Source organism: Alosa sapidissima, chromosome 23 (assembly GCF_018492685.1).
Source record: "Alosa sapidissima isolate fAloSap1 chromosome 23, fAloSap1.pri, whole genome shotgun sequence".
Taxonomy (NCBI): Eukaryota; Metazoa; Chordata; class Actinopteri; order Clupeiformes; family Clupeidae; genus Alosa; species Alosa sapidissima.
In genome coordinates, this window is record NC_055979.1 from 24,081,375 (window position 1) to 24,106,708 (window position 25,334).

General features: G+C 45.2%; 2 protein-coding genes and 2 long non-coding RNA genes across 4 annotated transcripts; 1 reads left to right on the top strand and 3 right to left on the bottom strand.

The window, feature by feature from the left end:
* Nucleotides 1-3,421: 3,421 nt before the first annotated feature.
* On the bottom strand, nucleotides 3,422-10,119 carry LOC121699091. Its single transcript, XR_006026942.1, has 3 exons — nucleotides 10,027-10,119; nucleotides 9,825-9,898; nucleotides 3,422-3,630 (listed from the first exon to the last, which is right to left on the bottom strand). It is a non-coding gene; the product is annotated as an uncharacterized LOC121699091 (long non-coding RNA).
* LOC121699092 lies at nucleotides 10,042-10,471 on the top strand. Its single transcript, XR_006026943.1, has 2 exons — nucleotides 10,042-10,122; nucleotides 10,243-10,471. It is a non-coding gene; the product is annotated as an uncharacterized LOC121699092 (long non-coding RNA).
* A 4,377-nt stretch (nucleotides 10,472-14,848) lies between these two features.
* Nucleotides 14,849-19,124, bottom strand: LOC121699088 (F-box/LRR-repeat protein 3). Its single transcript, XM_042081731.1, has 2 exons — nucleotides 18,783-19,124; nucleotides 14,849-18,058 (listed from the first exon to the last, which is right to left on the bottom strand). The coding sequence occupies exons 1-2, from the start codon at nucleotides 18,811-18,813 to the stop codon at nucleotides 17,418-17,420; spliced, it is 672 nt and encodes a 223-aa protein (XP_041937665.1). The 5' UTR covers nucleotides 18,814-19,124; the 3' UTR covers nucleotides 14,849-17,417.
* LOC121699089 (protein TRACHEARY ELEMENT DIFFERENTIATION-RELATED 7A-like) lies at nucleotides 14,849-24,277 on the bottom strand. The gene is made up of 2 exons (XM_042081732.1): nucleotides 23,976-24,277; nucleotides 14,849-15,891 (listed from the first exon to the last, which is right to left on the bottom strand). The coding sequence occupies exons 1-2, from the start codon at nucleotides 24,275-24,277 to the stop codon at nucleotides 15,615-15,617; spliced, it is 579 nt and encodes a 192-aa protein (XP_041937666.1). The 3' UTR covers nucleotides 14,849-15,614.
* Between the last annotated feature and the right edge of the window lie 1,057 nt (nucleotides 24,278-25,334).

Genomic DNA, 25,334 nt, shown 5'->3' on the forward strand with positions numbered 1-25,334 from the left:
CACACACACACACACACACAGAAAACATGTACACACAGGCCTGTGTGGTTGAGCTCTGATGTGGGTGTACTAGACAAAAAGGCTACATTTCACTGCTAGAATCGGCTGTCATCTCAAAGCTGTAAAGGAAGCACACTCATGAATAGGTTATCAGACAGTGACACAATGCGTCTGGCATTGAAAGTGATTGTGAGAACAGAGGTGGAACGAGTGCATGGACTGCTGTACTATCACATAAACTAGTTATAAAATGCTTTATTTCTTTCATGTCATGTTCTGTTTATATGTAAACTACGTTGGTTGATTCCAGGATGCAGGTGCTGTGTCCAAGTTAAGTAAATACATACAAGTGAAGCTAAACTCTCTCTGCACTGTGGGTGTGCTGTGGCTTAGGCAGTGGTACAAGATCACATGACCACAGGATCGGCTCTGAGCACACAGGCTACACTGTGGTGGCCACATGATGAAATGATGTTCTATTCTAGCAGAAATGAAACTTCCAGTAAACAGAAACATCACATTATTGTGATTGATCACCTGGAGAGAAGAATACTCTTTTCTGATTGGCTGGTGGGGTGGCTATTAATTCTGAACAACAGGACACCTATGAAGTAGATCTGGTAAAAAAAAGTTTAATCACCATTCCATATCAATGCTTATGAATGGTAACTATAATAGTAGGATGTGTGTCAGAAGGCGAATACAACAGGTTTCACTGTGGTGACTCACCATTGATTTCAATGTGGTTTTCATTAAGAGAAGGAAAAGTGTCTGGATCATAGATATTAGAAAGCTAGATACCGCATTGTCCATCGAGTTCTATTTGGTGGCATACATGAACACGGCCGCCATATTGCTGGGGGCAAACACCTTACTGTCTATGGTCAACATACACCTGTCTGGTTTCCAGTCAGAGTCAGATGTTTCTCCATTTGCCTCCAGTGATTGTTGCCCCCTATGTTCTGGAGCCCAATGTGGTATCTAGCTTTCTAATATCTATGGTCTGGATCCCTTGACATCTCCAGCCATGGGCAAAAAACTCCCTGACGCGCAGCGAAGGCTTTATTTGAAAATAAGTTGCAGAAATTACACATGTAAGGGATAAAAAGCTCCAGCATTCTGTATGTGTAGCCTATGTTTGTGTGTATGTATGTATGTATGTATGTATGTACAGTATGTATGTATGTATATATGTATGTGTGTATGTATGTATCATTTTTGCACAGCCTCTGTTTCTGTTATAAGTAAAACTATTTTGGTCCGTATCACTCTATCATTACCGGTTCTAAAGTAGAAGGTGCTAAGAGGTAAAATGGCTCACTTGAAAACACCAATCCGGCTGAATATGGTTTATGCAAAACAGGCTTGTGGCTTTTCACTGAAAAGTATGTTTAGCATGCAGCAGAAGCAAGCACAGAAAACAAGTGCTAAACCCACAGTTATAACTGTGTAAGGACATTCAATACTTGCTTTAGAACAACACACCAACAACATATTATGCTACTACTTGATATGTTTTACTTAAAATGCAAATAGTAGACAACTTGCACCATCCTGGCCCAACTGTGAGATGTACCTTTAACTAATTTACTCTAAAATGAGTGATGGCCAAGAATGATGTGCCTACAGACTCAAAACTATATGCAATGATCTTTAAAGCTGTGCAACAAAACCATTCAAGTTTAAAGGTGCTCTAAGCGATGTTGGGTAATGTCACTTCTGTTGATCAAACAAAACAGAGAGCTAGCTCACTACTCCCTCCCCCTTCCGTGCAATTGAAACTCTCCTAAACGTGCATCTCGTCGGTGATTGACTAGAACAGTTAGTTATGTTTTTACTTTTTATGGTCCAGACCAAGTTTTTTTAGTTGCTGGCAGCTAGCGGATGGTGAGGTGATGTAAGAGCACCAAAAAAAAAAAGTATCTTCCCATACACGCATCTACATTAGCAATTACATGATAATGTCCAGTCATTGCTTCACCAGATAAAAACCTACACCTTTAAGGTTTCACAAATCTACTGACTGACTCACTGCATATTGTTTACAATGTCAGCATCCAAAGAAAAGTTTATACACAGGAATGATCTGATGTCACATGACAAACAGGCCTGTTCGATTTTAGTGGTTTTCTGTACGTCATTCTTTTGGTTCTTTGTTTAATACTGCAGAAACTGCGAGGACAGGATGTGTATTGTAAGCAGACAGAATGTTGTCACCTTACAATAGCAAATGGTGTACCTAACTAATTGTTCCCCCACAAGACGTCTTAATTGAATAAGGCTATATCACTGTCTGTTTCCCCCCCTCCAATTTGACCCCAGACATGAATGTATATTCTGGTATTATAATTAGCCAGAAGTTTCCCAGATCTTGGCTTCAGTTTCTTACCTTGGCATTCACCTTGCAACATTGTGCTGTGCTGTGCGTACAACAGGATTACCAAAACTGTTGTTACATCCAGAATAAAGAACTATTCTTTCGCAAGCCAGCCTCAAGTTTTTACCTGCTCTTAACTACACTGGAATCTACTCGGTCAACTGTGTCTCCATTTGGGATTAAGGAGACAATTTTTAATAGCAATCTTCAGGCCCAAATCAGACAAGAGTAAACACAACAAAACAATAAATACAATCAGCAAGCATCTGTCACACGTGTGCAAACATACGTTCAGTGTTTCAGGAAACTGATTTTAATTTTCGCCCCAACTAAAAGAATAAAATCGGGAAATGCAAATAGTGAAAACAGTTTTTCATTTGAACTTGACTTGTTAAAGACGTCAAACAGTGACTTCATGAACACTGCACAGCAGTAACACTCACAAAAATGACTGAGTTGACAGATACAAAAACTTCAAACAAAAAACAATTTATCACAGCATCTCAGTCACAGAGAAAGTGATACATTTACATTGACATATTTAATGTGAATAATGTATGCAATGTCAATTGTGATTATGTTTCACTTTTGGACTTTATGTGACTCCTCCACATTTTTCTCTGATAATGCAGTGCTAAAAGAAGGCGCCTGGTTGGACGTTCAAGGACACCTGACCTATGTTACAGCCTAATATGCTATGATTGGACTGTTCAAGAATACCATGTTGCTGTTTAAAGTTCTCCATTGCCAGGAGAATCACCAATGCCCTTGACTTACTATTTTTGTGTTTTGTGTTGTGTTTTTTTTTTCAATTGTGAAGCGACATTTTTATTGTTATTATCATTATTATTATTAATAATAATGGGGGCGGTTCAGTAGCCTGAAAGTTGTCGGTTCAATTCCCGGCTTCCACTGTTGTGCCCTTGAGCAAGCACTTAACCCCAAGTTGCTCTGGGGACAATGTGATCCCTTGTAATATAGCTAACATATGTAAGTCACTTTGGTCAAGAAGTGTCTGCTAAATGTAATGTAATGTAATATTATTATTACTAAAATGATGTAAGAATATGGAAATGCCATTGCAGTATTTCTTTGGTCTTCCACAATTAAAAACAGTACATTGTGATAGATTATGTCTATAGAAAAGTGCAAAACCCATCCTAAACCTTAGAGTATAGTATCTCTGTGTAAGAGCTGCCAAGGTTTCTTATCCGTGTTGCTCTTGGTGTTGTGGACAACATCATTTCAGAATTCTAGGAAAACAGAAAATAACAGAAATAACCATTCACACACATTCACATACAACACCTGTGTCATGAGCTCTCTCTCTGCCTGGTAACACACGCTGATTGAAGTCTGATGACCTCCACCTGTTCCTGCTCTGCTCTGCCTCACCCTCGTTAACCTACCAGCTGCACTGCATTCACCACTCATCATGTCCTGTATATAAAGCCTTGCTTTTCAGTCCACACTTGTCAGATCGTCTGCTACCAGCACCAGTTACCTGCCTGTTTTGGAAAACGCCTCTGACTCTTTGCCTGTGATCCCAGACCCGCTCGACTACTTCTGTGTTCTCCAGCCCCGGTAATCTTGACCTGCCTTCCGTCCCTCTTCTACGAATACCGCCTAGTCCTTGACTGTACTGCTGCTTCGTTTCAATTGCTGTTGTGTGTGTGCTTCCCCCAGGACTTCCCGGATCATCCAGCTCCTGCCATCGCTGTTCGGCTACTGGGGGAACACACACACGCAGACTCTTGGAACTCCTGTACCCCCCCCGGAACCCCCTTAACCCCCAACCCTTAAATAAACTTTTGAACGTGACGCTTTTGTGGTCCTCGTCCTGTTTGGTGTCTGACAGTACGATCTGACCAAACATGGACCCAGCGCACGGTCGAACCAGCATGGAAACCGACGAACCAGAACCACCCACCGCCATGCAACGCCTGGAAGAGACAGAGAGAGAGGCCAACCGCAACACTGCTGACATTGCCTCCCTACTTCAAGCCGGCTACCAACAGCGTCAGCAGTTCCAGCAGCAACAACTTGCAATGATCATTCAACTTCTCACCAACCTTTCTCCTCTGCCTGCTCCCACCGGCCCAGCCCCAGCCAGCCTGCTCACCGGCCCAGCACCCGAGTCTCCTGCCCAGTCCACTGCTGCCGTGGCTGCCGGAGCCCCAGAACCCAGGATCGGCAATCCAGAGCGGTTCAGCGGCGACCCAACCCAGGTACGGGCGTTCCTGACGAGCTGCCGTGTCCAGTTTACCCTGCAACCCAGGACTTTTGCCACTGAAGGGGCGAGGGTCGGTTACGTGATCACTCACCTGACGGGCCGAGCTCGACTCTGGGGAACGGCGGAGTTCGAGCGCCAGACCCCAGCATGTGCAACCTTCAACCTATTCGCAGAGGAGATGCTCAAGGTATTCGATTTGGAATCCACAACAGCCGAGGCATCTCGGATCCTGATGAGTATTCGCCAAGGCAGAAGGACTGTTGCGGATTACTCCATTGACTTTCGAACTGTGGCAAGTCGGAGCTCCTGGAACATGGAAGCATTGGTGGATGCCTTCCTCCACAGCCTGGCGGACTACATAAAGGACGAGCTGGTTTCCCATGATCAATCCCCCACTCTTGATGAAGCCATTGCTCTGGCTGTCCGCATCGACCGCAGGATCCAGGCCCGCCGTCGTGAGAGAGGGCGCCAGAGTCCATCCACTAGCACACGGAGTGTTCCAACTGCCCTTCTGTCCGCACCTGCCACACCATCTAGCCAGCCGGACCAGTCTGAACCGATGGAGATCGGCCGCGCCTCCCTAACCCCTGCAGAGCGCCAGCGACGCATCACCTCCAACTTGTGCCTGTACTGTGGTGGTGATGGTCATCGAGTCGCCACCTGTCCAGCAAAAGCCGGAGCTCACCAGATGACCGGAATCCGGATGAGCTCAATGAACATTCAGCCCTCCATCAGCCGTAAACCCCTCATCCAAGTCTGTCTTCACCTGTCTGATTCCACCCACACCCTGGCAGCCCTGGTGGACTCTGGCGCAGAAGCAAACATTCTTGACACAGGACTTGCTCGTCAGCTGGGCTTGGAAAGCCATCGCTTGTCCACTCCTGTTCCAGCCCGGGCCCTGGACGGTCACGTAATTGGCACAGTTACCAGCGTCACAGCCCCCATCTCAATGATGGTGTCAGGAAACCACCGAGAGACCATCCGCTTCCACCTGCTCAGCTCTCCAGGCCAACCCCTAATCCTGGGTTACCCTTGGCTCCGTCTCCACAATCCTCACCTCGATTGGGCCTCCGGAACTGTGAAAGAGTGGGGAAATGCCTGCCACCTGACCTGTTTGCGTGCTGCCGCGCTGCCCCCCGGCTCAGTACCTCCCAGCACTGCCCCCGACATTTCTAATGTCCCTGAATGTTACCATGGCCTCCGAGAGGTGTTCAACAAGACCAAAGCCACATCTCTGCCCCCACACCGTCCGTACGACTGTGCCATTGATCTCCTCCCTGGGACTGCTCCACCCAAAGGTCACCTCTACTCACTATCCCCTCCTGAAAGAAAAACTATGGAGGATTACATCAGGGACTCCCTGGCAGCTGGACTCATCCACCCGTCTTCCTCTCCTGCTGGTGCCGGGTTCTTCTTCGTGGGAAAGAAAGATGGTTCTCTTCGCCCCTGCATTGATTATCGAGGTCTGAATGATGTCACAGTGAAGAACCGGTACCCTCTGCCTTTACTCACCTCTGCTTTTGAGTTGCTCCAGGGATCCACTATTTTCACCAAACTGGACCTTAGAAATGCTTACCACCTAGTGCGAGTAAGGGAGGGTGACGAGTGGAAGACTGCATTCAACACCCACACCGGCCATTATGAGTACCTGGTAATGCCATTTGGTCTCACCAACGCCCCAGCGGTATTCCAGGCGCTGGTGAACGACGTGCTGCGGGACATGCTGAATAAATTCGTCTTCGTGTACCTGGACGACATCTTAATTTTCTCCAGAACTCTGTCCGAACACACCCGTCATGTCCAGCTGGTTCTTCGGCGGCTCCTGGAGAACTCGCTCTATGTCAAAGCGGAGAAATGCGAGTTCCATGCTCAGACTGTGTCATTCCTGGGATACATCGTCGCTGAAGGCAATATCCAGATGGACCCCGCAAAGGTCTCGGCAGTTACCTCCTGGCCAGTTCCGGGGAATAGGAAGATGTTGCAGCAATTCCTCGGTTTTGCCAATTTCTACCGGAAATTCATCCGGAACTACAGCTCCGTCGCCGCTCCCCTCACAGCTCTGACCAGCATCAAACACCCCTTTTTCTGGACCCCAGAGGCCAACACAGCCTTTCATACCCTCAAGGCCCGGTTCACCACTGCCCCCATTCTCCAGATGCCGGATTCAGACCGGCAGTTCGTTGTCGAGGTGGATGCCTCAGACGTGGGAGTCGGGGCCATACTCTCTCAACGGGCAGAGGAGGACAACAAGTTGCACCCCTGTGCATTTTTCTCTCGCCGGCTTTCACCTGCAGAGCGCAATTATGATGTTGGAAACCGTGAGCTGTTGGCTGTCAAGCTTGCCCTGGAGGAGTGGCGTCACTGGCTGGAGGGGTCCACAGTTCCGTTCCTGGTCTGGACCGATCACAAAAACCTCGAATACATCCGCAATGCCAAACGTCTTAACCCCAGACAGTCCCGCTGGGCCTTGTTTTTCACCAGATTCAACTTCACCCTGTCATACCGCCCAGGTTCTCGGAACACCAAGCCGGACGCTCTCTCCCGTCAGTTTCATAAGGATGACGCCCCTTCCCAGGAACCTGCATCAATTCTGCCCGATCCCTGCGTCGTAGCTGCCCTGACCTGGGATATCGAGGAGGAAATTCAAGAGGCCCTCCGTGACCATCCCAGTCCCAGTGCATGCCCAGACGGTCGTCTCTTCGTCCCAGAAAATTTGAGGTCCCGGGTCATACAGTGGGGACACAACTCCCGCCTTGCCTGCCACCCGGGCTCCGCCCGCACCTGCCATCTCCTTGCCCAGCGCTTCTGGTGGTCTTCTTTGAGAAGGGATGTCCGAGAATTTGTCCGTGCCTGCCCCACCTGCAATCAGAACAAGTCCTCCACTCGGCCCCCCGCTGGTTTACTCCAGCCCTTGCCTGTGCCCACACGACCCTGGTCCCACGTCTCCTTGGACTTTGTAACTGGCCTCCCACCATCAGGTGGGATGACGGTCATTCTCACTGTGGTTGACCGGTTCAGCAAGATGGCACACTTCATTCCCCTCCCTAAACTGCCATCTGCCAGAGAGACTGCCCAGGCTGTTCTTGATCATGTCTTCCGTCTACACGGGCTGCCCAGGGATGTTGTCTCTGACCGAGGCCCGCAATTCACCTCTACATTCTGGAAGGAGTTCTGCCGTCTTCTAGGGGCCACAGTGAGTCTCACCTCTGGGTTCCACCCCCAGTCCAATGGTCAATCCGAGCGGGCAAACCAGGAGCTGGAGAAGGCGCTGCGGTGCATGGTTTCTCGCAAACCCCAGGCTTGGGCACAACAACTGATGTGGATAGAGTATGCTCACAACTCCCTCACCTGCTCTGCCACTGGTATGTCACCTTTCCAGTGTGTGTATGGCTACCAGCCCCCCCTGTTCCCCAGCCAGGGAGGAGATGTGTCCTGCCCGTCTGCCCTCGCCTATGCCCGCCGTTGCCGTCGTACCTGGTCACAAGCTCGTGCCACGCTACTCAAGTCAGCTGTCAGCTATGCCACTGGAGCTAACCGCCGAAGATCGCCGGCACCCGCCTACCGTGTTGGCCAGAAGGTGTGGCTGTCAGCCAAGGATCTCCCACTGCGGGTGGAATCGCGTAAACTGGCACCTCGATTCCTCGGCCCGTTCCCTATCCAGAGGGTCATCAGCCCAACCGCAGTCCGGCTCCAGTTGCCAACCTCCATGAGGGTGCACCCTACTTTCCATGTTTCGAAAGTCAAGCCGACGCATGAAAGCCCGCTGGTCCCCGTGCCGCTTCCTCCTCCTCCTCCTCGCCTCGTTGACGGTGGGCTGGTGTACACCGTTCGAAGCCTGCTTCGGTCCAGACGGCGAGGTAGGGGCCTCCATTATCTCGTCGACTGGGAGGGCTATGGACCTGAGGAGAGAACCTGGGTGCCAGCCAGTCGGATTGTGGACCGGACACTCATCGCCGACTTCCACCGTCTGCATCCTGATCAACCTGCAATCCGTAGGGGCCGCCCCAGAGGGGTCCCTAACCGTCCTGCCCGCCCGGCTTCCTGTCCTGTGCCTGACCCTGACCCTGTCTCGGTACCTGTCCCGTCTTCTGTCCACGACCCTCCAGCTCCCTCCGAGGATGAGGAGGTTCACTCGGACCGCTCGGAGGAATTCTAGCCCTCCACCGGCTCCCCTCCGCCCTCCCGACGTGGTGTCACTCTTGGGGACTTCTGGGGCCGTCCCTTAGGGGGGGGGTTCTGTCATGAGCTCTCTCTCTGCCTGGTAACACACGCTGATTGAAGTCTGATGACCTCCACCTGTTCCTGCTCTGCTCTGCCTCACCCTCGTTAACCTACCAGCTGCACTGCATTCACCACTCATCATGTCCTGTATATAAAGCCTTGCTTTTCAGTCCACACTTGTCAGATCGTCTGCTACCAGCACCAGTTACCTGCCTGTTTTGGAAAACGCCTCTGACTCTTTGCCTGTGATCCCAGACCCGCTCGACTACTTCTGTGTTCTCCAGCCCCGGTAATCTTGACCTGCCTTCCGTCCCTCTTCTACGAATACCGCCTAGTCCTTGACTGTACTGCTGCTTCGTTTCAATTGCTGTTGTGTGTGTGCTTCCCCCAGGACTTCCCGGATCATCCAGCTCCTGCCATCGCTGTTCGGCTACTGGGGGAACACACACACGCAGACTCTTGGAACTCCTGTACCCCCCCCGGAACCCCCTTAACCCCCAACCCTTAAATAAACTTTTGAACGTGACGCTTTTGTGGTCCTCGTCCTGTTTGGTGTCTGACAACCTGATGCAACATTAATAATCATTCACATACAACACCTGATGCAACATTAATAAGCATTCACATACAACACCTGATGCAATATTAAGGACAATTGTATTAAAATCAGAATAATATCAGAACAATATGAAGGATAATTGTATTAACACTAGGGATGCACCGAAGCATCAGTTCAGTGCAAAATCTTGCTTTTTTGGAATTATAATTAAAAAGAAAACACACAACAAACATCTGAGGTTATTTATGCATCTACAGCTTCATTACTGCATTATGCATCACAGCAATTAATGGGATTTGGTTTTGGATTCGGCCAAATAGAGTATGAACATTGCAATATAGTTCAAATTAACAGGGTTTTAGTAAGCTTACTTTAAGTAAAATAGTAAAAATAACAATAACATTATTAACTATGTAAGTATTAGAAGCACATACGTGAGGGTCAGAGTCATGGGGCGGCTCCACACTTGTGTTGTTTTTCTTCAGAGTTGAACATCTCTTTACCGCCACTGATGGTTTTAATTTTGTACAGAAGAAAAAGCATAGCTTGTACAGACATTCATGCATCTTGCCGCTATTTGAGTACATTTGTTTACATTTGTTTACATATTTTGTTTACATATTAAACAGTACTCACCTGAGAGTAGAGTGATGAGGATACAGTTGAGAAGACACGATACAACAAAGGGGAAAGACGTCAATGATTTTAGATTGTCCTGTGGCCATTGCTGAGGTTGCTGATTTTAGATTGTCCTGTGGCCATTGCTGGGGTTGCTGATTTTAGATAGTCCTGTGGCCATTGCTGGGGTTGCTGATTTTAGATAGTCCTGTGGCCATTGCTGGGGTTGCTGAGGCTCTGTCCTCGTCAAATTGCTTGGAGAATGATGGTCCTTTAGAAAAGAAAATGTTTTCATGAGTAGTATATATTACACTCACAAAGACAGGTTTGCAGGTTCAGTTTAAATTCTTAATCCACATATAAATTGACATAAAACCAAGGCTTAGCAGCACATAACAGCTGATCACACAATACCACCTGTGGCATTAAACTGTAAAAATCATGGTCATTAAAATGGAAAATGTAGAAACCTTCCATAACTCTTTCAAAAAGGAATTTGTTCCTTCAAATGGCAGTGCTCTAAACATATAGACATATTCACGTATTCACAAACACTTACATGTACCTGTTATAATGAGTGTGGTGCCATTGCTGAATGCAACATGATCCTCTATTCTGGTACAATAGTATGATCCAAGCTCAGTCCTGGTCACATTGTGTATAACTAGCCTACTAAATGTCTGTAGGGAGTATTTCTTTCTAAATCCCTTGTGTTGAAGACAGAGTGAGCACTAGTCCTTCCAACTGATTGCAGTATGTGCACTGGAGGCTCACACTGGCGTTGTATGAACCAATAAATCTCCTCTTCAGCAAGAGAACAGTTTAGAGTCACATTTTGTCCAAACTCCACTGCTATCTTGGTCAAGCTGCCTGATACTCCAGAGCTGAACAGCAAGCTCAGAAACCAGAGGAAATGCATGCCTAGTTATAGTTATAACCTAATGAAAATGAGATGCTATCCCGTTGCATCAGACTGAATTAAGTGGAAGTTTGTGGCATTGATGGATGACCACTGCTCGTGTCCTGTTCCAGTGGCCTCTGTTAACTTTAGTGGCAGTTATTACAACAGCCAAAAATATCAATTTCAAAACTGATTCTGATTCTGATTGTGAATTTTTTTTTTTAAATAGGCCTATTTTGGTAATATTTGGTCACAACTGTAATACTACTCAGTCCCCACACACAGCGCTGCTGACATGTATCTGTTCATGCAGCACAAGGACACATGGGGAGTGGGGGTGTTAAAGGGGGGCACTGTCCCTTCTCATAATGCCATACTTTTGCTCTTCAGCTCTTGACTAGTGCAAGTCATGCTTTCGGTTATTTCTCAATCTGCCACCAGGTGGCACTATATTTCACTTTGAACAGATGCACTGCAAAGTTCTGCTGTTGTGGTATGATCTAGTATAATTTAGAGGTGGAGAGAGAGAGTTTACCACTTCCATTCATTTCAATGGTCAATACTGTGCTATACAGTAGCTACTCCAGAAAGTACAAAACTGACTGCTGACATCATGGTCCTTGGTGCTCAGTTTTGGTAGGCCTACAAAAACTGTTACGCAAGACCTGAATACACATGAACAAGATCACATGGCACAGGCACATGACCAGTCTACTAAGCTGATCACACAGACACATGCTTGAAACCATCCTTTGGGAATCCAACGTCCTGGACATAAAGCTATCTCACTCATCCTGATTGTGACTTGTTCGGTTAGCTTAAAAAATACTTTACTTTACCCAACTTAGATACTGAAACACAGATGAATAGCCTATGTTTGTTAATTCATTGTCTCTTGTCAGTACACCAAATAAGGAAGGCCTACTGTATAGATAGAAATGGTGATAATAAAATATGTAGATTTTGGTAGTTGGCAAATATAGCCATCTACTGTAGTATAGGCCTGAATAATATGCACATGGAATGACACTTGTTAAACTCATCTCAACATGTCTTTTGCAATCATTTAACCCATCATGGGCAATGCTAGAGTACTGTTACAAACAGTGCAGTGTGCAAGACTCATTATTTTTACTCTTATGAGACATAGGTACACGTTTGTGTAGTCTTGTTAAATTCCCATAGAGGCAGGAAGATTTGTATTTTTTAAAGGCAAGTTATTTCATGGATCCAGGATACTATGCAGATAAAGTTCCCTTGACCTTTGGAATACCTAGAGATTGGCATGGTGTTATTTCAGTTAGCCTATTAGCTGGTTTGATGCTCATTGAGCTCAATGCAAATCTGTTTTGTTTGAATGTCAACAGAAGTGAAGTTACCCAGCATCGCTTAGAGCACCTTTAAACCAATGAAAATGACATCTGTCATTCCCTTTAACAGCAAGCAGCAGTGGCGCATTTGAAGGAACCTGCTTACATGTGAAACCGTATGGAACAGGTATTTCACTAAATCATGCTTAACTAAAACCTGTTTGTGACTAGCAGAGTATGTACACATGTCTGCACTCATCTATTATTTGAACTCATAGGCATGAAACTAACTTCACCGTGGTGTCATAGTCAACAACAAAACAGTTATACACAGTTAATTACTTAAAACATAGCCTGAAAAAAGCAACACTTAACTGTTTATTTAAGATTAGTGAGCATATTTTTTAACCTTTGTTGTGGCATCCATGTTTTTCACACATTCCGACTGCAAAGCACATGAATGCTGACAGTCGGGAAAACAACGTAATCAAAGGGTGAAATTAGGCGTGTTCGACTTGAGGCAGATCTGTGCAGATCTGACTTGATGTGATGCATGCTGGGTTGAACACAATGCATACTGGGATGGACGCAATGCTTATTGGTTAGAAATTTTGTCTGACTTCTGTCAGCCGGGGAGGGACTTACCACCGTGACACCATGTCACATGACCTTAAAATATCGCGGGAGTCTTAGCTTCAGCCTTGCTCGACAACGAGTCTGACTAGGTGAGCGATCTGAGACGGTTTGTCTTCCAATATGAAATGATTTTGGTTATATTGCCAATTGACATGTATACAGTACGAAAGCCACTGCATTACAAAAAGGGATGTGAACACAGCATATCCATCTGAAGTCATTTACAGATGAAGAAGTGAAAAGTTCTACATGTATGCTGATTCATCAGGCTCGGCATAGACTTGGAAAAGAAAGCAACACTGTTTGCATTAAACACGCTTTGCAATGTTCTGTCCATCTTGAACTCAAGCTCAAGTCTGCAGAAAACAGGCCATGATTCCAAGTAGGTTTAGTGGCCTTGGTAAGATAACCTGATAGTTGTAAACCTGATAATAGAATAGCCCAGTGGCTTCAATCTCGAAACTAAACAAAGCCAAAGGGCTCTTCTATTAGGTTTACCACTTCCTCTGGGTTAACTTACACAGATATGTCACTTAACCACCTACTTGGAATACACCCCAGGTGTGTTTAGGGGACAGATTCCCCTGTCAGGACAGATTGCCAAGTGTGACGCCCCAGCTCTACCGTGCTGGGTCTGCCTCTTTCTCCTTTGCTGGCCATGGTATTGTTTGTGGCTTGTTCTTGTTTGTCCCTCTCTTGGCCTGCAGGAGGAGCTGTGGAGGTTCTACTTAAGTGGCTAATTGATGGCCTAATTGGAGGGTGGATAAAACCAGTGTTCTCCAGTTGGCTGTCTCTCTTGCACGGCACTTATGAACACACTCTTGGCAGGGATGGCTGCAGCTCTGCTACTTTACTTTATTGTATTACACATCCACATGCGGACCTACACGACAGTTTGCTTTGCCTTACATATACTGACTGTAAATATCTCACTTAATAAATATACTTTTGTTTAAAATATACTTTGGTGTGGTCTCCCCTTCATGTCATGCTCACTCCCGAGCCAAGCGGTTACGACACTAAGCAAATTATGTGTGGTTTCCTCTTCAGTTGCAACGGTAGAGATTTGCATGAATACTAGAAGGCCACTAGAGGGAGCTAGAAGGCAATGGAGAAAAACTTTGCATGGCTCATGATGTTCAGCATGAACTTTAACACTGAGATAGTAATAGATTGCGTGCACAAAAGGCTCTCTGTGTGCTTGTTTGTTGTGTTTGATCCTGCCTCAATTGTTAATGTAATTAGTGTCTACACGGACCCGGTTGGGTGTTGCACTAGGGAATCAGCACGTTACGATAAAAAGATGTATGCGTGTGTTAAAATTGTTACTGGACAAACACGATATTCAGTGTCGGAGTGAAGATGTCTGTAGCAGAATATAAAAGAAGATGCAGGTACACGGTACACGCTCCACCAGAAACCAATGAGTACAGGAAGAGCCTGTCGTGCATGTAGTCTATTGAATAAAAGTTACAGAAATGGCACGTGTGTTTGTCTCTATCTGGTACTATTTCTTGATTTTATTCACAGAGAAATAAAAAGATGACTCCAATCTCTTAATACATTCACAAAAAATGTATTCAAAATCAAAAAAAGCAAAATGAAAATAAACAATATTGTATGAGCGCTTTTTTCTGGATAGATCTCTGTTATGTAACATACTAGAAAGAGCTCAATCAACAAGCCAGAATTAAAGGACTGCAAAAGGAATAATGAACAAAAATATTTATATTTATATATATAGCCTTAGTACAAACTCGAACAGAACTATTCACTTACTGCAGCAGATGAGGAAAAACAACTGCGAGCAAATCTAATATAATTATACATCAGTCTGTAATATATTATGTACATTTATGGAATACATTTGTATATAAAGTGCAGGGGTTAAACCACTTGAAAACCAAAAAAATGCATATCCATATCTCTACACATTTTTAAAATCAGAATCAGTATAACTTGAATGGTCATGTTTTTTTTTTTTTGGGGGGGGGGGGGGGGGGGCTGTATCCCAGATGGACAGATATGTCAGAGGAACAGAGTAAATGAAGTCAACGTGACCGATGTACACTTCCAATGTAGCCATGGAGACGCACTTAATCCTGGACAATCAAAGGTCAGCCAAAGGTTGAAGGTCATATGCCCAGCTCAGAGGAGAGAAATTTTGTCTCAGTTCAGCCCATATTTCCACAAGACTGACTCGACTATTTCTATACTGAATTCTTTAGAAAAGATTCACAATGCCATTTTCTGTCCATTACATCTGAGAATATTTCTTAGATCAGATTTTTCTGTTTTGTAGCCTACATGGAAATACAAAAAAGGTAAAAAATAAATCAGCACCTTGAAATGGTGTTAACATTTTTGTACGTCTTTGATGTAGGCTTGACAAAATAAAAGGATAACAGCATCCCAGCACAGTGAAAGTGTAGTGTGTATGAATGTACATGTAGCATCTATTTACAGTGATGTCAGGAAACCCACACACTTCTACAAGAGAAAAGCTACTCTGTTCTGACAGGAGCAGTCAAAACCTGCACACATGCTCCCTCTAGTGGAGGTGAGTGGGAAAAGCTGCACAAGCTTTCTTCTCATATTAGGCAGGCCTATATGTTCACAACAACTGTGACTGTTTGCAGACATACGTACACATGTACATCACTTGGAAACTATACATCATCATCATCATCATCATCATCATCAATACAAACCACTGATGAATACAAAAAGCAGTTTTACGCTAAATAAATTACACGGGATCAAGCCAAGTTTGGGCAGTCATGGGAACGAGGGATGCGGTGGGAATGCTGGGGCAACTGAGGAGCAGGAGGAAGGATGCGGTGGGAATGCGGGGGCAACTGAGGAGCAGGAGGAAGGATGCAGGGGGCAACTGAGGAGCAGGAGGAAGGATGCGGTGGGAATGCGGGGGCAACTGAGGAGCAGGAGGAAGGATGCGGGGGCAACTGAGGAGCAGGAGGAAGGATGCGGTGGGAATGCGGGGGCAACTGAGGAGCAGGAGGAAGGATGCGGTGGGAATTGCGGGGGCAACTGAGGAGCAGGAGGAAGGATGCGGTGGGAATGCTGGGGCAAGGGAAAGAGGAAATAAAAACCCACAGAGTTTCCTTCATATCTCTTTGTAAGTAGAAATGAAAAACGGATAAACATCTGCGAGGAAAATCACCTCAGCTGGACAGGAATTTGTGTTTTCATCCTCTTCCAGGACACAAATAAAAGAGTCCACCCATATTATTTATGTACACTATAAAAACTGCGTGAGTAGACGGCGTGAGGCGTCAAACGTCTTCCACATCAGCAAAAAGGAACGCCATTAACGAGAGGAGACGAGGCGCCAAACGTCTTCCACATCAGCCAAAAGGAACGCCATTAACGAGAGGAGACGAGGCGCCAAACATCTTCCACATCAGCAAAAAGGAACAGTAACCACTAACGAGGGGAGATGGGGCTGACGTACAGAGGGAGACAAAAGCCGAAAAGCTTCTCGTGAGTTCATCACAAACGTGTTAAAATCCAGGTAAGTCTCTGATGCAGACTCAAGCGTTTGAGAGGAGGGTAATGGTTGAGTGGAGGGTAATGGTGGTGCCACATAATCAAGTTCTATTCTACTCCCTCGGTGTTCATGGACATTCTCCTGGCTTCCTGCAGCTATCCTGCCGACCTGCTCAAAACATTTCAGAAGCGATCTGGATCTGTTAGCCAGTCCTGCCGACCTGCTAAAAATGTTTCAGAACCAATCTGGATCTGTTGCAGAGTCAAGGATTAGGCTAACCTAAAATATATACAAAACAATTAAACATTTTGCTTTTCATTAAATTGTTTCTTCATTTATTTTTAAAAGTGCTATATTGTGATTTAGACATCCAAATATCCAAATGGATAATAAAGTAACTTCCAGATACTTCCCAGAAGTGAAACTTACTGCGCTAACTGAGACCCTACACAAGCATCAATTCCACACCAATTGCTAATCAATCAAAACTCATTCCAATGAAAGACAAGTATTTCAGCCAATCACAGCACAGTGCGGGACTGCTGAACCGGTCCTCCTTCCCTCAGTTTCAACTGATTTGTATCCCCATGAGATCTTCCAACCTGACCAATGAGCCGAGAGACCTGTCTGATGATGAAGTTTGATTGGTCCATCTGAGATCCTGTTGCTCAGCGGCGACGCCCATCTCTCCTTTCCCAGACACTCGTACTACTTTTTTAAAAAGTCCGCCCAGGCGCTCATACGAGCCTCTGCAGACACAGCAATGCAGGTGTCTACTTCATACATAAACATACACACAAATGTCATGATGTAGAGCCAAGCTACACCAAGACAGCATGACTGAGTATGAATTGTTCTCTCTATATGTGTGTGTGTGTGTGTGTGTCTGCGTGTCGAGAAGAACACACTCGGGAGGATGGTCTTTGAAGTGGAGCGGACTACTCTACGTCGTCTCATTCTAGCAGAAAAAGGAAGGGGAGAGATGGGAGGAGAGGTGTGCAGGTGGTCACCTGGGCCACAGGTGAGCGTACAAGCGCTGCCCCCTCCCTCCCGTCTACCAGGTGGGCATCATGTCGGGGAACCAGACACGGCCCAGGTGTTTGGACACCTCCCAGTGGATATCGTCCAGTTCGTACTTGTGGTCGGGCACCAGCACCTCCTCCATGATGGACAGCTGCGAGAGGCGGCGGCCGCACATCTTCACGAACTCCACGAAGGCGCTGCAGGACACCTCGCACTCGCCCAGCCCGATGGCCGTCAGGTTCTTGCAGCGGTCGGCGATGCGGATGAGCTCCTCGTCCAGCGGGCGGAGACCGTTGGCGCACACCACCAGCTCCACCAGACGCGGGCAGTGCAGCCCGACGCGGCCCAGCACGTCTTTGCTGACCGAGCGGCCGAAATACAGGTGAGTGACCGGGATCTCGTCGCGGAAGAAGGGCCCGAACTCGTCCTCGTACAGGAAGAAGTACATGACGAGGTTGAACTTGGGCGAGTGGCGCACCATGGCGTCCCAGCTGCTCTTCTTGATGGTGTGGAACTGCTGGCCCGGGTTCTCGCTGACCACGTCGATGCGCAGGTGCTCCAGGTGGACGTGCTTCTCGGACGAGAGCGCCAGCAACAGCTCGTCGCTCAGTAGGTGGTAGTTCAGGGCCAGCTCCCGCAGACCGTGGCACTGGTCCGCTACACACAGGATACCTGGACGCACAGGAAAAAGCAGATTTCGGAGAATTTGGTTATCAAAACCTGGGGGGCAGGGGTTGGGAGATGGTTATCAAAACGGGGGAGGGGATTTTGATTTTGCATTCTAGCAGACCGCCACCATCTTTAAAAATGGCGGCCAACATCAGGATCATGTGATGAGGACATGAGCATCAGTCAGTACCAGCCCTCACTAGTCCAGCGTTCTAATAACCCCCACTCCCACAACCAGGGTTCAGCATAACCAATGGCCTGCTGGCCCGGGGCAAGTTAAACAGCATGTCGGGCAAGATGGATGGCTGTCACTGGTCCGCAGCTTACCTCTGATGCTAACTGGAGGCTACTAACATAAAGAGCTTTCTACAGTAATAATTGTAATAAATTAACAGTTTTGTGTAAAAGTGACTTTTCTGGGCCTGTAAGTGTATACAAGGGGCCAGGACAAATCTGATTTGCCATCTACATTATGTTGGATCTTGCATCTCAGACACATGTGGACAGCTGCTAACCAACTACACTCCCACAAATGGCTTCAGGATTTGTTTTATCTCAGTATATGTTTGTTTTTTTATTTCATTTAGTTCAGTTACAAATGCTCTTTTTTTATTAGTGTATTATTTCACAGTTTTTAGTTGCCACTGAAATACTGAATTGGTGGATGTGTGAAACACATAAAAAAAATAATAAAAAAAAAGACAAATAAAGGGATGTTGAATCTGACCTGCAGGGGACACGTGTGGGCAGCTGCTCATCTTCAGCAGCTTCAGCGTGTCGCTGTTGTTGGCCACCAGCACCTTCAGAGACGGGTCGTCCACTGGCGTGTCGTCGATCTTCAGGGAGGACAGGGACTTGGAGTTGACGAAGACCACGGTGAGTGCTGAGATGAAATGAGACTGGTGGAGAGAGAGAGAAATATTTTGCTAGTCATGCAGTTCTTCTATATTCAGGCTATTAATCCCAGAAATGGAGCACCGTGACCACAAAAATTATAAAAACAGATTGAAAACCCATTAGAAACTGACACACTCTTAGAAGTTAAACTGCACAAGGGCAGGCATGACACTCCTACAAGTTAAACAGCATGAGGGTAGGCAGGACACTCCTACAATAACTGCTATCTTGGTCAAGCTGCCTGATACTCCAGAGCTGAACAGCAAGCTCAGAAACCAGAGGAAATGCATGCCTAGTTATAGTTATAACCTAATGAAAATGAGATGCTATCCCGTTGCATCAGACTGAATTAAGTGGAAGTTTGTGGCATTGATGGATGACCACTGCTCGTGTCCTGTTCCAGTGGCCTCTGTTAACTTTAGTGGCAGTTATTACAACAGCCAAAAATATCAATTTCAAAACTGATTCTGATTCTGATTGTGAATGTTTTTTTTTAAATAGGCCTATTTTGGTAATATTTGGTCACAACTGTAATACTACTCAGTCCCCACACACAGCGCTGCTGACATGTATCTGTTCATGCAGCACAAGGACACATGGGGAGTGGGGGTGTTAAAGGGGGGCACTGTCCCTTCTCATAATGCCATACTTTTGCTCTTCAGCTCTTGACTAGTGCAAGTCATGCTTTCGGTTATTTCTCAATCTGCCACCAGGTGGCACTATATTTCACTTTGAACAGATGCACTGCAAAGTTCTGCTGTTGTGGTATGATCTAGTATAATTTAGAGGTGGAGAGAGAGAGTTTACCACTTCCATTCATTTCAATGGTCAATACTGTGCTATACAGTAGCTACTCCAGAAAGTACAAAACTGACTGCTGACATCATGGTCCTTGGTGCTCAGTTTTGGTAGGCCTACAAAAACTGTTACGCAAGACCTGAATACACATGAACAAGATCACATGGCACAGGCACATGACCAGTCTACTAAGCTGATCACACAGACACATGCTTGAAACCATCCTTTGGGAATCCAACGTCCTGGACATAAAGCTATCTCACTCATCCTGATTGTGACTTGTTCGGTTAGCTTAAAAAATACTTTACTTTACCCAACTTAGATACTGAAACACAGATGAATAGCCTATGTTTGTTAATTCATTGTCTCTTGTCAGTACACCAAATAAGGAAGGCCTACTGTATAGATAGAAATGGTGATAATAAAATATGTAGATTTTGGTAGTTGGCAAATATAGCCATCTACTGTAGTATAGGCCTGAATAATATGCACATGGAATGACACTTGTTAAACTCATCTCAACATGTCTTTTGCAATCATTTAACCCATCATGGGCAATGCTAGAGTACTGTTACAAACAGTGCAGTGTGCAAGACTCATTATTTTTACTCTTATGAGACATAGGTACACGTTTGTGTAGTCTTGTTAAATTCCCATAGAGGCAGGAAGATTTGTATTTTTTAAAGGCAAGTTATTTCATGGATCCAGGATACTATGCAGATAAAGTTCCCTTGACCTTTGGAATACCTAGAGATTGGCATGGTGTTATTTCAGTTAGCCTATTAGCTGGTTTGATGCTCATTGAGCTCAATGCAAATCTGTTTTGTTTGAATGTCAACAGAAGTGAAGTTACCCAGCATCGCTTAGAGCACCTTTAAACCAATGAAAATGACATCTGTCATTCCCTTTAACAGCAAGCAGCAGTGGCGCATTTGAAGGAACCTGCTTACATGTGAAACCGTATGGAACAGGTATTTCACTAAATCATGCTTAACTAAAACCTGTTTGTGACTAGCAGAGTATGTACACATGTCTGCACTCATCTATTATTTGAACTCATAGGCATGAAACTAACTTCACCGTGGTGTCATAGTCAACAACAAAACAGTTATACACAGTTAATTACTTAAAACATAGCCTGAAAAAAGCAACACTTAACTGTTTATTTAAGATTAGTGAGCATATTTTTTAACCTTTGTTGTGGCATCCATGTTTTTCACACATTCCGACTGCAAAGCACATGAATGCTGACAGTCGGGAAAACAACGTAATCAAAGGGTGAAATTAGGCGTGTTCGACTTGAGGCAGATCTGTGCAGATCTGACTTGATGTGATGCATGCTGGGTTGAACACAATGCATACTGGGATGGACGCAATGCTTATTGGTTAGAAATTTTGTCTGACTTCTGTCAGCCGGGGAGGGACTTACCACCGTGACACCATGTCACATGACCTTAAAATATCGCGGGAGTCTTAGCTTCAGCCTTGCTCGACAACGAGTCTGACTAGGTGAGCGATCTGAGACGGTTTGTCTTCCAATATGAAATGATTTTGGTTATATTGCCAATTGACATGTATACAGTACGAAAGCCACTGCATTACAAAAAGGGATGTGAACACAGCATATCCATCTGAAGTCATTTACAGATGAAGAAGTGAAAAGTTCTACATGTATGCTGATTCATCAGGCTCGGCATAGACTTGGAAAAGAAAGCAACACTGTTTGCATTAAACACGCTTTGCAATGTTCTGTCCATCTTGAACTCAAGCTCAAGTCTGCAGAAAACAGGCCATGATTCCAAGTAGGTTTAGTGGCCTTGGTAAGATAACCTGATAGTTGTAAACCTGATAATAGAATAGCCCAGTGGCTTCAATCTCGAAACTAAACAAAGCCAAAGGGCTCTTCTATTAGGTTTACCACTTCCTCTGGGTTAACTTACACAGATATGTCACTTAACCACCTACTTGGAATACACCCCAGGTGTGTTTAGGGGACAGATTGCCAAGTGTGACGCCCCAGCTCTACCGTGCTGGGTCTGCCTCTTTCTCCTTTGCTGGCCATGGTATTGTTTGTGGCTTGTTCTTGTCTGTCCCTCTCTTGGCCTGCAGGAGGAGCTGTGGAGGTTCTACTTAAGTGGCTAATTGATGGCCTAATTGGAGGGTGGATAAAACCAGTGTTCTCCAGTTGGCTGTCTCTCTTGCACGGCACTTATGAACACACTCTTGGCAGGGATGGCTGCAGCTCTGCTACCTTACTTTATTGCATTACACATCCACATGCGGACCTACACGACAGTTTGCTTTGCCTTACATATACTGACTGTAAATATCTCACTTAATAAATATACTTTTGTTTAAAATATACTTTGGTGTGGTCTCCCCTTCATGTCATGCTCACTCCCGAGCCAAGCGGTTACGACACTAAGCAAATTATGTGTGGTTTCCTCTTCAGTTGCAACGGTAGAGATTTGCATGAATACTAGAAGGCCACTAGAGGGAGCTAGAAGGCAATGGAGAAAAACTTTGCATGGCTCATGATGTTCAGCATGAACTTTAACACTGAGATAGTAATAAATTGCGTGCACAAAAGGCTCTCTGTGTGCTTGTTTGTTGTGTTTGATCCTGCCTCAATTGTTAATGTAATTAGTGTCTACACGGACCCGGTTGGGTGTTGCACTAGGGAATCAGCACGTTACGATAAAAAGATTTATGCGTGTGTTAAAATTGTTACTGGACAAACACGATATTCAGTGTCGGAGTGAAGATGTCTGTAGCAGAATATAAAAGATGATGCAGGTACACGGTACACGCTCCACCAGAAACCAATGAGTACAGGAAGAGCCTGTCGTGCATGTAGTCTATTGAATAAAAGTTACAGAAATGGCACGTGTGTTTGTCTCTATCTGGTACTATTTCTTGATTTTATTCACAGAGAAATAAAAAGATGACTCCAATCTCTTAATACATTCACAAAAAATTTATTCAAAATCAAAAAAAGCAAAATGAAAATAAACAATATTGTATGAGCGCTTTTTTCTGGATAGATCTCTGTTATGTAACATACTAGAAAGAGCTCAATCAACAAGCCAGAATTAAAGGACTGCAAAAGGAATAATGAACAAAAATATTTATATATATAGCCTTAGTACAAACTCGAACAGAACTATTCACTTACTGCAGCAGATGAGGAAAAACAACTGCGAGCGAATCTAATATAATTATACATCAGTCTGTAATATATTATGTACATTTATGGAATACATTTGTATATAAAGTGCAGGGGTTAAACCACTTGAAAACCAAAAAAATGCATATCCATATCCATTTTTAAAATCAGAATCATCAGTATAACTTGAATGGTCATGTTTTTTTTTTTTTGGGGCGGGGGCTGTATCCCAGATGGACAGATATGTCAGAGGAACAGAGTAAATGAAGTCAACGTGACCGATGTACACTTCCAATGTAGCCATGGAGACGCACTTAATCCTGGACAATCAAAGGTCAGCCAAAGGTTGACGGTCATATGCCCAGCTCAGAGGAGAGAAACTTTGTCTCAGTTCAGCCCATATTTCCACAAGACTGACTATTTCTATACTGAATTCTTTAGAAAAGATTCACAATACCATTTTCTGTCCATTACATCTGAGAATATTTCTTAGATCAGATTTTTCTGTTTTGTAGCCTACATGGAAATACAAAAAAGGTAAAAAATAAATCAGCACCTTGAAATGGTGTTAACATTTTTGTACGTCTTTGATGTAGGCTTGACAAAAAAAAAAGGATAACAGCATCCCAGCACAGTGAAAGTGTAGTGTGTATGAATGTACATGTAGCATCTATTTACAGTGATGTCAGGAAACCCACACACTTCTACAAGAGAAAAGCTACTCTGTTCTGACAGGAGCAGTCAAAACCTGCACACATGCTCCCTCTAGTGGAGGTGAGTGGGAAAAGCTGCACAAGCTTTCTTCTCATATTAGGCAGGCCTATATGTTCACAACAACTGTGACTGTTTGCAGACATACGTACACATGTACATCACTTGGAAACTATACATCATCATCATCATCATCATCATCAATACAAACCACTGATGAATACAAAAAGCAGTTTTACGCTAAATAAATTACACGGGATCAAGCCAAGTTTGGGTAGTCATGGGAACGAGGGATGCGGTGGGAATGCTGGGACAACTGAGGAGCAGGAGGAAGGATGCGGTGGGAATTGCGGGGGCAACTGAGGAGCAGGAGGAAGGATGCGGTGGGAATGCTGGGGCAACTGAGGAGCAGGAGGAAGGATGCGGTGGGAATGCGGGGGCAACTGACGAGCAGGAGGAAGGATGCGGTGGGAATTGCGGGGGCAACTGAGGAGCAGGAGGAAGGATGCGGTGGGAATGCGGGGGCAACTGAGGAGCAGGAGGAAGGATGCGGTGGGAATGCGGGGGCAACTGAGGAGCAGGAGGAAGGATGCGGTGGGAATGCTGGGGCAAGGGAAAGAGGAAATAAAAACCCACAGAGTTTCCTTCATATCTCTTTGTAAGTAGAAATGAAAAACGGATAAACATCTGCGAGGAAAATCACCTCAGCTGGACAGGAATTTGTGTTTTCATCCTCTTCCAGGACACAAATAAAAGAGTCCATCCATATTATTTATGTACACTATAAAAACTGTGTGAGTAGACGGCGTGAGGCGTCAAACGTCTTCCACATCAGCAAAAAGGAACGGCATTAACGAGGAGACGAGGCGCCAAACGTCTTCCACATCAGCCAAAAGGAACGCCATTAACGAGAGGAGACGAGGCGCCAAACATCTTCCACATCAGCAAAAAGGAACAGTAACCACTAACGAGGGGAGATGGGGCTGATGTACAGAGGGAGACAAAAGCCGAAAAGCTTCTCGTGAGTTCATCACAAACGTGTTAAAATCCAGGTAAGTCTCTGATGCAGACTCAAGCGTTTGAGAGGAGGGTAATGGTTGAGTGGAGGGTAATGGTGGTGCCACATAATCAAGTTCTATTCTACTCCCTCGGTGTTCATGGACATTCTCCTGGCTTCCTGCAGCTATCCTGCCGACCTGCTCAAAACATTTCAGAAGCGATCTGGATCTGTTAGCCAGTCCTGCCGACCTGCTAAAAATGTTTCAGAACCAATCTGGATCTGTTGCAGAGTCAAGGATTAGGCTAACCTAAAATATATACAAAACAATTAAACATTTTGCTTTTCATTAAATTGTTTCTTCATTTATTTTTAAAAGTGCTATATTGTGATTTAGACATCCAAATATCCAAATGGATAATAAAGTAACTTCCAGATACTTCCCAGAAGTGAAACTTACTGCGCTAACTGAGACCCTACACAAGCATCAATTCCACACCAATTGCTAATCAATCAAAACTCATTCCAATGAAAGACAAGTATTTCAGCCAATCACAGCACAGTGCGGGACTGCTGAACCGGTCCTCCTTCCCTCAGTTTCAACTGATTTGTATCCCCATGAGATCTTCCAACCTGACCAATGAGCCGAGAGACCTGTCTGATGATGAAGTTTGATTGGTCCATCTGAGATCCTGTTGCTCAGCGGCGAC

Bases quoted from the DNA above. Each gene is read 5' to 3' on its own strand.
- LOC121699089 (XM_042081732.1), bottom strand. From the start codon at position 24,277: ATGAAGGAAACTCTGTGGGTTTTTATTTCCTCTTTCCCTTGCCCCAGC. The intron at 15,892-23,975 runs ATTCCCACCGCA...TTGCCCCCGCAA, and splicing joins GCTCCTCAGTTGCCCCCGCA to TTCCCACCGCATCCTTCCTC.
- LOC121699088 (XM_042081731.1), bottom strand. From the start codon at position 18,813: ATGAGCAGCTGCCCACACGTGTCCCCTGCAG. The intron at 18,059-18,782 runs GTCAGATTCAAC...CTGTGCGTCCAG, and splicing joins CCCACACGTGTCCCCTGCAG to GTATCCTGTGTGTAGCGGAC.